Genomic DNA, 13,620 nt, shown 5'->3' on the forward strand with positions numbered 1-13,620 from the left:
TTATCTATGTGAGAGATGTATACATATATAGAGAGAGATGGGTGTATATATGTGTGTATGTGTACATATACTATATATTTATTTCCTCTAGGAGCAGTGGATTTAGTATTCTCTATTTCAGTGTTTGGGGCACCTTTAGAGAATATAACTATTGCAAATACCAAGAATCATCTGTATATATATTTTTTTATATTGACTTCGTATAGAATGGTTTTGCTAGACTCTCTTATAAATTTTAATAATTTACCTGTAGATTCTTTTGGGTTTTCTACGTGCACAATCACATCATATGCAAAATGATACTTTATTTCCCCTTTCCAATCCTTATGACTGTAGTTTCTTTTTCTTGCCTTACTCTGCCAGCAAGAACCTCCAGTACAATGCTGAATAGAAGTGATATTGATCTTACTTGTCATGTTCCTGATCTCAAAGGGAAGGCTATCAATGTATAATCTTAAGTGTGATATATGATATAAATTTTTCATACACATTTCTTCTCAGATTAAGGTTTCCCTTTCTTCCTAGTTTGCTAAGACATTTTGTCACGAATAGATATTGATTTTTTTTAGTCAACTGTTTTTCCTGCATTTGGTTAAGATAATCATATGATTCTTTTTAATGGTTGATTTTTCTGATATTAACATTCCCTTTTTGGAATTAATCCTCAATCATGTTATATTATCCTTTTTTCTATGTTGCTTACTTCAGTTAGCTAATATTTTGTTTAGATTTTTATATCAGTGTTCATTAGTGATATTGATGTATAATTTTCCTTTCTTAGAATGTCCTTTTCAGGTTTTATATTAAGATTATGGCTGGTCTCATAAAACTACCTGGGTTTATGTAGATTTGGGGTGAGTAGTGTTCCTTATTTTTAATTCTCTGAAAGAACTTATGTAAGATTGGCGTTTTTCTAAAATGTTGGTTGAATTTGATAGCATGACCATCTAGGCCTGGAGTTTTCTTTGTGCAAAGGTTTTTATTACTGTTTAATTTTGTTAATGGGTACTGGACTATTCACATTTTATATTTCTCCTTCTGTCAGTTTTAATAAGTTTTTGTTTTTCTAGGGATTTACCTCTTTTTCTAATCTTCAAACTTATTTGTATCAAGTTGTTATAAAGAACATGTTATCGTAGGATCTGTAGTGATGTTCCACCCACCCCCCTATGTTGTTTTATTTGCCTTTCTTTCGCTCTTCTTGATTAGCTTCACTGGCTGTCGACTTTATTAGTCTTTTTAAAGACCCAGCTTTTCTCTTTGATCTTCTCTTTTATGTTTGTTTTCCTTTTGTGCAGAAAAGATCATAGCAGGCCTGAGATTGCATTTTTAAAAACTCGTGCTTACAAAGTTGGCCCTTGGTTGGTGTCTGGAAACAGATTTCAGGAGGGTCCCCACCATTCCCTAACTGATAAGGATAGTCAACTGTGCCTACACGGTTTGCAAGCAGTGTTTATGCTGACCACTTGCTTTCCTTCTGGGAGTCTGGAATTTTGGTATTCAGAGGGTGCCAATATAACCAGTCCCCAATAAAAACTTTGGGTCCTAAGTCTCTAATAAGCTTCTGTGGTAGACAACACTTCACATTTGTTTTTGCAATTCGATTTTTTTTTTTTTTTAGCCCATTGAGGCATTTTATTTGTATGTATGTAATACATTTCTAGAAAAAGAATGCCAGGATTTTCCCTGCTGTGTGTTTTTGTTTTGCCCCTTCGTGGTCCATGATACCAGCTGATGTTGTCAGTAAAATGAAACCAAACTGATGGGAGGGGAGCAGATTATTCTGTTATTTTCCTAGATTTCAAAGTTCTACATCAAATGGGGGGCTGATCACTTCACACTTGTTTAACCTGCCTATGAGGCTCACAATAATTTTCCCACCTCACTAATCATCAGTGATTTCAAATTCACCAATGTAACCATACTTCATCATCACAGTTAGAAACTGGCCAACGACTTTGGAGCATGGCCTAATCAGAACCTGGCATTTGCCTGTCTTTTGGATATTCTTGATGCTCTTGAGAGCATCAGCCAGACATTCATGTACACCATTATGGTGGCTCGGGAAGATGGCAGAAAGAGCGATGCTGGAATAATTAAGGGTATCCTGTGAGACTGCACTGGGAGAGGACTTTTTGAAGCTAGTACCTGATTTCTGCCATACTTTGCCTCATACCCCTTTTCCCTTTGCTGATTTCACTTCATATCCTTTTGCTGTAATGAATCATAGCCATCAGTACAGCTGTATTGAGTCCTCTGAGTCATTCTGTCTAGTGAATCCAGAGGCAAAGCTATGAACAGAACCAGACTCAGATATGATACTGATGTTAGAACTTTCAGACAGGGAATTTTAGATAATTATGTTAATTATTATTAAAAGAATTAAAATAATTTGTTGTGTGTTTGTCCTGAGTGTGTTAATCACCCCAAATGTCCATAAACAGATGGATAAACAAAATGTGATATAGCCATACAATGGAATGTTTTTCAGCCATAAAAAAGAATGAAAATTGATACATGCTACAACATGGATGAACCCTCCATGCCCCATACTCTATTTGCAGTTACTGTTTCCTGCTCTGTTAGTTTGGATTAGGTTCAGAACATCAAAGTAACAGATGCTAAATAGGATAGAAGTTATTTCCCTTTCACCCACAGGAGATCTGGAGATAAGTGGCCCAGAGAAGTTCTGATGGTTTTGTACAGTTATGTCCTCATGTACCTGAGTCCTTCCAGCTCTCCACTCTGCCATCTCTCAGGTGTGGCCCTCATCCTCCTTGTCCAAGGTCATAGACATTCCAGGAAGCAAGATAGAGGACAAAAAGAAAGTATGCTTTGGCTGGCTCTTAAGACAGGTTATAGAAAGGTGCCACCTGGTTATGCAAACTATATCCTCATAGTCAGATCTTAATTTCAGAAGTTAGTAGCATGGGAGCTTCAGAAATAGTCTTCATTCTGAGCAGCCATGTGCTCAGCAAAATATTCTATTATGTGGAAGAGAGGGAGTGTGGATATTGGATGTGTGTCAGTGTCCTGTACTTGCTTTAAGCTATTGACATCTTGTTTTCTCATTGTAAGACAACATAACATTAAACACATATTTGTCTTTGTGTCCCCAGGCCCAGCTTTGTTGCTGGGTGTGTAGAAGTCCTTGATACTGAATGGATAAACAAATGTACACTATGGGGATACACCTGCTAAGTAAATAGTTAAATGAATTGGTCAGGGCATGCCTTCCCCAGGGCACTTTTGGATGAACATTTTCTTTTTTGTTGTTTTTCCTTTTCTTTTCTTTTTTCTCTTTATGGATGAACATTTTCAAATTCTGTCCTTCGCTTCCATTTTTCTCTATTTCTTGACTTATCATACTCTTCCCATTGACTTTTTTAAAAATATGGTTATTGTATGTATTCCTATGTATTTGATTAAGTCAGGCTCCTTCCCTGTTCTTCATGATTTTTGATGTGCTGACATTGTCTTTTTTACGTGGCTTCTGTTTCATCTTTAATTTCTTTAGTCTTTTTCATCCTCATGCCCTTCCTTCCTTCCATAATTCAGCAAATGTTTATTGAGTACCTACTATGTGCCAGGCAGAGTGTTAGGGACTGAGTATATATTAGTGAATAAAAATGGGCCCTGTCATTATGAGGTTTACAGATAGGTTAAGAGAGATAGACACTACATTATGTAAATGGAGAAATAAGTATATAAATAGACAATATGTAAATAGACACATGTAGTTTTAGTTTGGGATCTCATCCTTTAGGTGTTGATTTTTGTTAGAATAACTCAGATTTCTGGAGCTATCTCTCTTACATCAATGTTAATATCTTTATGGTCTTTAAACTTCCAGGGCTGTATATAATTCGTCTGCTGCTGTAATTGCTAGCTGGTCAGGAGGAGCCTAGAGAGACTGACTGATGAAAGGAGAGAGCAGTGGAAACAGGGATGACTTTAGGCTTGGGCCCCCCACTGTTGAGAGCTGACTAGCTGTTGATTTTCTAACAGAGCTTCAAAAGATGATTGTCACAGCACTTCATCTACTAATTAGCTCTATTTCATGGGCTTTTAACCTTTTAGGGCCTCTTTTTGTGTTTTTTGAGATGAGTGGGTTGAAAGCCTTATTTAATTTTTTGTTAACCCTTTATTTTGAAATAATTTCAAACTTAACATTTGCACATTTTCCTATTTCTCCCACATTTTCCTATTTCTAACATTTTATCATGTTTGTCTTATTCTCTTTCTTCTCTCTGTCTCTCTACATATATGTATGTGTGGATATATATACAGTTGATTCTCATTATTCATTGTCTTCCTTATTTATGTATTCTGTATTTGCAAATTCATCTACTTGCTAAAATTTATTTGTTATCCCAAAATCAGTTCTCTCTGTGCTTTTGCAGTCATTTGAGGACGTGTGCAGAGTGGCAAAAAATTTGAGTCACACAATGTACACGATCCCAGGTGAGGTCAAAGGAAGTAATCTGCTTTCTTGTTTCAGCACTCGTACTCTCAACAAGTATCCTTTTCACAGTCTTCGTAGTACCACGTTTTTCACATATTTGTCCTTTTTGTTGGTGATTTCACTATTTAAAATCACCCCCTAGCGTAGTGCTGAAGTGCTGTCTGGTGTTCCCAAGCACAAGAAGGCTATAATGTACCTTATGGAGAAAATATGGGTTTTTATATAAGCTTAATTCAGGCATGAACATGCTGTTGGCCATGAGTTCAATGTTAATGGATCACTCTATAAAAGTATCTTTCAATAGAAGTACACATAAAAGGTTATATGTTGATCAACTGATGAAAATGTTTTTGCAGGCTCACAGAAATATGATGCTGTATTTCTACTTTCTGGTCTAGGATGCAATCCAGGATCACACATTGCATTTTGTCAATTTAGTCTCGTTCAGTTTGGAACTCTGAATCTTTCCTTATCTTTTATGACCTTAACATTTTTGAAGAGTTCAGACCACTTACCTGTTAAGAATATTTCTCTATTTGGGTTTCTTCAGTGTTTTTTCATGATTAAATTCAGGTTATGCATTTTTGGCAGGAATAACCACAAAAGTGATCTGGTGTCTTTCTCAGTATATCATGTCAGGAGACACATCATGTTTATTGGTCCCATTACCAGTGATGTTAACTACTATCACTTGTTAGATGGTGTCTGTCATTTTTCCAGTATAAAGTAATGAATATATATTTGAGGGAAGGTTTTTTTTTGAGACTACACTAATATCCTATTTCTCATCAAACTAACACCAACTTGTTTTTGCATCTACCAATGATTCTTGTCTGAGTCAATCATTATTATGGTGGTTCCTAAATTATGGTTTTCTAATTGTCTCCTTCCTTGTAAGTTTATTAGTTGGCATTCTACTGCAAAGTAGAGCTTTCCATTCTCCTTATATCTATGTATTCATTTATTTACTTATATCAGTATGGATTTTGGATTCCTGTTTTAGTCATTGAGCTTTAATCTATTACTGTTCAAATTGTTCCAGATTTGGCCAATGGGAGTCTTTTCAGGCTGGTTACTGTGTCCTTTTGACATGCCCCCCATCATTCTTTGAACACTTCCTTTTTTTTTTTTTTTGACACAGTAAGATATTCCAGGCTCATCTTGTATTTCCCTCATCCCAGACCTGAGAATCAGCCATTTCTCCAAGGAGCCCTGGTTTCTTTCAATAAGGAATGGCGTTTTAGAAACAATGTTTTGTCTCTAGGTATGTTTATTGCTAATGGGATGTCATTGCTTTTAGGTATTTCCTGGGGGCAGAGCTCTGACATACATTTTTTTTTTTTTTAAACATGAGTTTATAACGATACCTCCACTTCCAGTCCACCACCACAGGGTTCTGCCTCAGCTTTTTCCTTCCATAATTGTAAAAGGTAATTTCTTAATGTTTCTGAGATGGGGTTAAAAGTCAGAAATTTAGTTTTTAGTAAAAGTATGTGGTTTCATATTGATATCAAAGTCACATTACCTGAAAATCTTTTCTAATTGTTTTTTTATATAAAGGAAACTGTTTTTAATTTGTAGATAATTCCCCTTAAAATTACATATTTAAAAACAATGTGTTAGGCCTAATGACTCCAGAGTACCCTCCAGCTCTTTAGTTCCTCCTGAGAGCCAACCCAGCAGTATCCATTTCCAGTTGCTGGCAGATATTTCTGTCAGACATTGGGCTGCTCACTGTCCTTGAGCAGTCTCAATGAGTTTATGTATTTAGTTTTGCTTATATATTAGAAGGTATTTACAGGGCCGGCCTGTGGCTCACTTGGGAGAGTGTGATGCTGATAACACCAAGGCCATGGGTTCAGATCCCTGTACGGGGATGGCTAGTTAGCTCACTTGGGAGAGCGTGGTGCCAACAACACCAAGTCAAGTGTTAAGACCCCTTACTGGTCATCTTTTAAAGAAAAAAGAAGGTATTTACATCATATGCAGAGATAATTTTATCCTCTCCTTTCCTTCTTACTCCTCAAATTTAAGGTGTTTTAGGGATGGTGCAGTTAAGAAACCTTATTCTCCAAAGATATTGTCCAACAAGAAGTCTTCTGCCTTCTCTGGGATCCAGAGGGAGTTACCTAGGACCAGTCGTCCAGTACAGTATCACGCCTCACATACTTGGACCCGTCGGGGTCAGTTAAGAGAGATGCGCATCAGGTGAGCTTAGAATACTCATAAGAGTGATCACGTGCCTGCAGAGACTTTTCCTTCATTCTTTCTTCTAGGTTAAAATGAGGGAATGATTCCCATTCTCCTGTGTCAATTAATTGGAGACCTTGATGCCTGCTCATCATAGCTGAATGTTCAGATGAAAAGGAAATAGGAATCTGCAGGCATGAAATCTGTCATTGAGTGATTTCATTCACGTTCTCCAGTTGTGCCCCACAATATGCAAGCTATAAAGATTCTCCCAGAAAAAGTCTAAACGTGGTCTAGGAAAAAATGATCATTTTCTGATGCTCTTGATTAGGTATATTAAAGGCATCCATGCATTCATTCAACAAAAATCTATCAAGTGCTTACTCTTCTGGGTATTATGCTAGATGTTGAGCATATGAGGTGAATATAACCTCATGAAAGTTTAAAATCAGGTGGGCTTGACAGAACCTTAAGCCATTAACAATAAAGTGTATGAGACGAGAAGGATGTGGCACCACAGACACACATGGCAAGAACAGCCACACTAGTGTGGCCTGCAGTGACTTTCTCGAGGAAGTACAGTTTAAGCTGATTCCTGAAGGATAATAGAATAAGCCGGGTAAAGGGCAGGAGGAAGTGTTCCAAGCTGAGCCCAGAGATTAACTGGACAAGTCAACATTTCTTCTGTGTGTACCAAGCACTGTGCTAGATACTGAGGATACTATAAGACTTGATCCCTGCTCTCAGGGGCTCACGGTGCAGAGGAAATGACAGACACACTGTAAGTCAATTACTGTGATATGGTGTTAAGACGTTACACGAGGGACTTGAACAGAGTGCTGAGTACACGGCTACTTGCTCTGTTTGGTTTGGGGAAGGCGTAGGGTAAGTGGGCATTTGCCAGGCATTTTAGGCAGGAAGAATAATATGAACAAAAGAATTATCATATACTTGCTTTACCTCAACTCTGAAGTCTTTATCTCTTTATTGACAAAATACTTTACAGTGAAAGTATTTTTGTAAAATAATCTGCTTCATTTTAGCTTTTCATTTTATAAATATGTCCACCCTATACTCTCTGTTTGATGCAAGATAAGCTATGAGATTACCTTTTGACTCATATTAGCATCCCATCCCCTGGGTCCTTAAAGTTTCCCTCTCCCTTCCAGAAAGCCAGAGAAGGGCAAAAAAAAAAGAAAGCAAAATAAATAAATAAAAATAGAAAACCAAATATATAAGCCAAATGGAGTTTTAAAATGTACATATCCTTTCTTTCCTTCTTTCAGGTGCATGGCCAGAAAGTTCTTTTATTTGTGGATTCGAATGACTTTTGGAAGAGTATTTCCCTCTAAAGCCAGGTAGTATTAGCTCAGAACACCAAATTTCTGTTGAGTTTATTCTAGGATTTTTTTTATATTAAGCCTATACGTAACCTTTACTATGGCATGTGTTGTTATATTCCTCCTCTACCGCTCCCTAGCTTCCAGCAGGCAGGAACAGTACCTAATATAACGATGTAAAGTAATGGTAACTTAATACATGTTAATTGACTGAATAAATGTGTGAAGGAATCTTACTTAAGTAAACCTCACAGCTGAGACCTCTCTGGGAAAAATATGCTTGTCCAAGAAAAGTAAATGAGCTTTTTCACAGCACTGGTGAGACTGACAAGTTGGTTTGATCCTGGGGCAGAACCTGGGGGGGAAAATTGGTGTTGGGGGGTGTGTGTGTGAAATTTTAATGAGGAGCAAATTCCTCTGCCTTACTTTGTATAGACCACCACCACCACCCGTGCTGTGGTTGTTGGTTACAACGACTTTAGCTACAGTGTGGAGAGTGGGCTGCAAGAAGGAGTCAGGAATCAGGAATACCCTGCAGAAGGCATTGGGGCTAGAGAGAAGGGGCCAGTACAGGGTATGTTTCACAGGGAGAATTGGCAGCTATTGAGAATCTACGCATTTCTTAAAAACTGAAATGTCATGGGTTCTCTTCCCTCCCCCTCCTCTTCCCTCACTGTAACCTTTCCTATTTCTTTTTTTTTTCTGACAGTGTGACTTTCCTTGATTCAACATCTCTCTAGCAAGGGGCTGGCCCATGGCTCATTTGGGAGAGTGTGGTACTGATAACACCAAGGCCATGGGTTTGGATCCCTATATAGGGATGGCTGGTTAGCTCACTTGGGAGAGCCTGGTGCTGACAACACCAAGTCAAGGGATAAGATCCTTTTACTGGTCATCTTTAAAAAAAAAAAAAAAAAAAAGACAACATCTCTCAAGCAAACTTGGCCTATGGGTGTTTTCTGAAATCTTTTCTTTACCTTGAGAGGGGCCCTGCTGTTCCCATCTCCTTTTTTGTCTTTACAGTGAAGCTTCTGCTGTGGCAACAGCCCGTCCCAGCTGCAGGTGTTAGGCACAGTTTGCCTCTGCTTTTCCGTCTTCTGGATCTTGGCCCTGTCCTTCTTCACTGTCTTGGTAGCTATTCAGTGCCTTCAAATAATTTTTTTTTGTCCTGCTTTTTTTGTTGTTCACTGGGAGAATTGATTCAAATTGCCTAGTTTGCCATTATCAGAACTCTCTTTTTATTCAATTGAGTATTTTATTGACTTTCCCCTCTGTTAGCTTAGAAATTAAATACTCTTTTACTCTTTTTTACTAACTGCCTTAAAGAATATAATTTAAATCTATAACTTATCAGAGTCTAATGTTAATTAGTCTTTTTACCAAGACAAGGCAAGTTCCCTTAGAACACTCTGCCTGTCCTCCTCTCCACATGTATGCCCTATGGTAATGTATTTTAATTTCACGTATATCTTTAATCTACAAAACATTATTCTTAATTTATGCAGTCAATATTCATTTAGATTTATTCTCATATTTACCCTTTCTGTTGCTTTTTTTTTCTTCTTGCATCTCCAGATTTTTATGTGTGACTATTTTCCATCTTCTGTCATTGGAACATCTCTGATTATTTCATTCATGGTAGATCTCTTGGTGATGAATTCTCTTAGATTTTGTCTGTCTGAAAATGTTTCCTTTTACTTTCTTTCTTTCTTTTCTTTCTTTTTTTTTTTTTATGGTGGCTGGCTGGTACAGGGATCTCAACCCTTGACCTTGGTGTTATAATACTATGCTCTAACCAACTGAGCTAACCGGACAGCCTTTCATTTTTGAAAGATATTTTCACTGGGTATAGAAGTCTAGGTTGCCAGTTCTTCCCCAGCACTTTGAAGATATTTTATTATCTTATGGCTTCCATTTGTAAGCTGTTAGTTTAATTTTTGCTCTTTTGAAGTTTCATTCTTTGTCTTAGTTTTCAGAAATTTTCATATGAAATGATTAGGTGTGAATTTATTTTCTTAAAATCTTTTAGCTATTTTGAAAGAACAGGTTATAGTTTTTTTCTGTTTTCTGGGCACATCTTTCTGGCATACTTTCTTTTTTTTTGGCATACTTTCTTTGTCCATAGACATGTTATTCTGTTCCTTATCTTTTCTCATATAATAACTTTGTATAGGATTTGACCTCACATACCTTTCTGTTGCTCATTTTTATATGAAATTCGTTTTCCTGAACTTTTAGAATGAGGTGAGGCTCAGTTTAACTTTCCTAATTTCACAAATTCCCCCTTTTGTTGTTTTTGCTTCGGGTTCAAAAATATGGCAGCTTGTCCTTACAGGATATCCTTGTTTTTTCCCCCTTACCTCACTTGGTCTGGATCTTCTCTTTCCTTGTCTCTTTTGTCCCTCTCCTGTTCAAATTTTCTTCTCCTTCTAGCAGTTTCTCCTCCGTAGGTAGCCCTGTCCTAGAAGGGTATCCTGACAGGTCAGTTTTGAGATACCATAGGGGCTGGACTGGCCCAGCTATTTCAATTCTCCTTATGTGAGACTGGTACTGAAGAGGACAAAACCCCTCTCAATTTCAGCTGCTGGTTTCAAATTGGGCCTCTGTATTTTCCAATGACTACTTATTGACTATTTGAGGTTCTCCTATTCTCAGGTTCCTCAGATGCCATGTTCATTGCTCTTTCTTCCTCCTGTACTAATGCTACTGCCATGCAGGTCTTATGACTGTGTGTGGTTTGTCTCCACCTCTTTGTATTTTGGATTCATGGTTGATACTTTGTCACCTAGTTTTGTTGTAATTGGTATATGGATTTTTGGTTTTTGCTGCATCATTGTTCTGTGTATTTTATGGAAATTCAAAGATTGAAAACTATGTTGCCGCCTCCATTATTTTCCCCAAATCCTTTTCTTTCTTAATTTTATTTAATCTATATCTGACCCATAATTGACTGGGACCCTCTTTCCAGATAATACCTATTTATACTCCAAGTACTTGGGAAATACTGATTTTATTAGTTAGACAAACATTTGAGGGCTGGCCTGTTAGCTCACTCAGTTAGAGCACAGTGCTGATAACACGAAGGTCAGGGGTTCGGATCCCCATACTGGCCAACCGCAAAACTACACACACACACAAAAAACCCAGAAAACAAAACAAAATTTGTTGACAGCTCTTGTTTATCATCCCCTCTCTTATTCTTATTTGTGGGCTTTTTAAATGTATTTGCTGTTATTTTAATGGGGTTTGGGGATAGGAAGGAGGTAGATGGATGTGTTCATTCTACCACATGTAAATAGTTCTTTTCTATTAAAATTTTTTAAAATTGTAAACAAATATGCTCAGAAAATTTTTAAACCTTACAGAAATGTACAATTTAGGAAATGCCAATTTCCTGTAATCCCTCCTTGAGAAAGAACCACTGGTAATAGTTTGATATTCTGGAGCTCTTTCCAGGTTTTTAATACGTACAATATAAAGATTTATATATGCACACACACATGTACATATGTCTATATACAAATATGTATGTATTGTATATATATATTTGGCATGTATTGATTCCAACATATGGGCTGGAAATATATAAAAATATTAATTAAAAATGATATATTATACATACCATGTGGTAACTTTATTTTTTCACTTAAAAACTTTCCTAGAGTGTTGTCCATTTCAGTACCTTAGCTCTACTTTGTTCATAGAAAATGACTCTTTGACTTTGATAGAATTGCTTTAACCTGTCTTCTTTTGATGAGCATTTGTGGTGTTTTATTCTCTCTTTATTATTATGAACAATAATGAGGTGAATTTCCTTATGTACATTGTAAACCAGTTTTTAAAACTGATTTGGTTAGGAGGAGAGACATATTCATAAACTGCAGAACTGTGAAAAGAAATTCAAAGTGATTGACCGGACTGGAGTTCTTGAATTATCAATCTTCTTGGCAGTATTTTGTTAGCATCAGCACTACCCATCATTGCTCTTCTGTTTTCATTCTTTTCCCCTCTTTATTCTCTCTTACCTATCTTTTGCTGTTGTTATAACTCCCCTGGCCAGATTTCAGTTAAACTGTTTATGCTGTGTTCCTGTTAAGTACTAGGAATATCATTAGGCATTTGCTTATTTTATAACTTGAATCTCCTATGTATGTAAATGAGAAGTAACTATTACTTTGTAGAAATAAAAAATATTTTTTAGTCTGGTGAATGAAAAAATAATTCTCAATTCACTTATGATATTTGAGAAATCAGATTTTTATTTTACATTAATATCTTTAATTGGTAAGATCTGTAGTATAATTTTTTTTTGCCTCATTTCTAGTTTAAGTACCTCTAAAGTTTTGATCTGAAAAAGTTAAATATGTCTATTTTTAATCTATTTTGATGCTTACTTTTCAATGAGAAGTCAACAGCAAAATGAAACTGTATTTGGGAATAGATGCCAACTTTAACATCATCATGTACATCCTCTGATTTATTTTTTCACTGCCCTAGGTTGTATTATGAGCAGCGGACAGTATGTAAGGTCTTTGAAGAATGGAAAGAACAGTGGTGGGTTTCCCAGCGAGAGTGGAAACTCTGTGTTCGAGCTGACTGTCACTACAGGTCAGATTTCATGTCACATTACTTCAGTTTTACACATTATCAAATAATTATGTGTTGGCATGTTTCTGGTACAAAGGAGGAAAGTTTTTGTATCACTTTTTATTTTCCTTCAGATCTTTTTTAGAGTAAGCAAGATCAAAGTCCTAAATGAAACACAAGTAACACAAGCATTCATGCACACAAGCACACACACACAAACACATACACATACACACCCTTCTAATTCAGGTAACCTTTCCGTGTTGGTCATGCTAATGATTTGAATGGGGTTTTCAAAAGCATACCCAGGGTCCTAGGCAAGAGCCAAGGCCAGTCCCCTCCTCCTTGAAGCAGGCAAGAAGTAGAGCACACCCAGAGTCCTAGGCAGGAACCAAGGGCAGCCCGCTCCACCCAGAAGCAAGCAAGAAGTAGAGCATGCCTGGGGTTCTAGGCAGGAGCTGAAGGTAGCCCCTCCTCCTGGAAGCAGGCAAGAAGCAGAGCATGCCTGGGATCGTAGGCAGGAGCCAAGGGCAGCATCCCCTGCCCAGAAGCAGGCAAGGAGCATGCCAAAAACACCACTTCCGCTTGGATGGCCCACCACAGCCACTGCCACAGCCACAACTGCTGCAAAAGCGACTCAACACCACAGCAGTTGCCACAGCCACTGTGCAGACAGCTTGCCAGATACTTGACTGCATTGACACTAGGAGAGTCACCAGCAGAGATGAGAAAAAGAAGAGGATATCTCTCTCCTCACAGCCCACTCCAGAGTAATAGAAAAAAAACATCTGCTCTACCATATGGCCAGACATCAATGTAGATATACTAGAAATATGAAAATCCAAGAAAATATGACACCACCAAAAGAATACAGTAATTCTCAAATACTAGACCCTATAGAGAGGGAAACCCTTGAAATGACTGAAAAGGAATTGTGAGCAACAATTTTAAGGAAACTCACTGAGATACAAGAAGACTCAGACAACATAATGAAATGAGAAAGAAAATCCAGGATATGAAGGAGGAAATTTAATGTTG

General features: G+C 37.3%; 1 protein-coding gene and 1 pseudogene across 2 annotated transcripts in view; one reads left to right on the forward strand and one right to left on the reverse strand.

The window, feature by feature from the left end:
* SFI1 (SFI1 centrin binding protein) overlaps positions 1 to 13,620 on the forward strand; it is a 93,405-nt gene that overhangs the window by 14,243 nt on the left and 65,542 nt on the right. For both annotated transcript variants that reach the window (XM_063087215.1, XM_063087214.1), the window contains exons 3-5: positions 6,500 to 6,673; positions 7,942 to 8,013; positions 12,493 to 12,603. In XM_063087215.1, coding sequence (XP_062943285.1) covers positions 6,500 to 6,673; positions 7,942 to 8,013; positions 12,493 to 12,603 — 357 coding nt within the window. The remainder of the gene's footprint in view (positions 1 to 6,499; positions 6,674 to 7,941; positions 8,014 to 12,492; positions 12,604 to 13,620) is intronic.
* Positions 1,661 to 2,772, reverse strand: LOC134369503 (small ribosomal subunit protein uS8-like; annotated as a pseudogene).

The sequence above is a fragment of the Cynocephalus volans genome, chromosome 2 (assembly GCF_027409185.1).
Source record: "Cynocephalus volans isolate mCynVol1 chromosome 2, mCynVol1.pri, whole genome shotgun sequence".
NCBI classification, from domain to species: domain Eukaryota; kingdom Metazoa; phylum Chordata; class Mammalia; order Dermoptera; family Cynocephalidae; genus Cynocephalus; species Cynocephalus volans.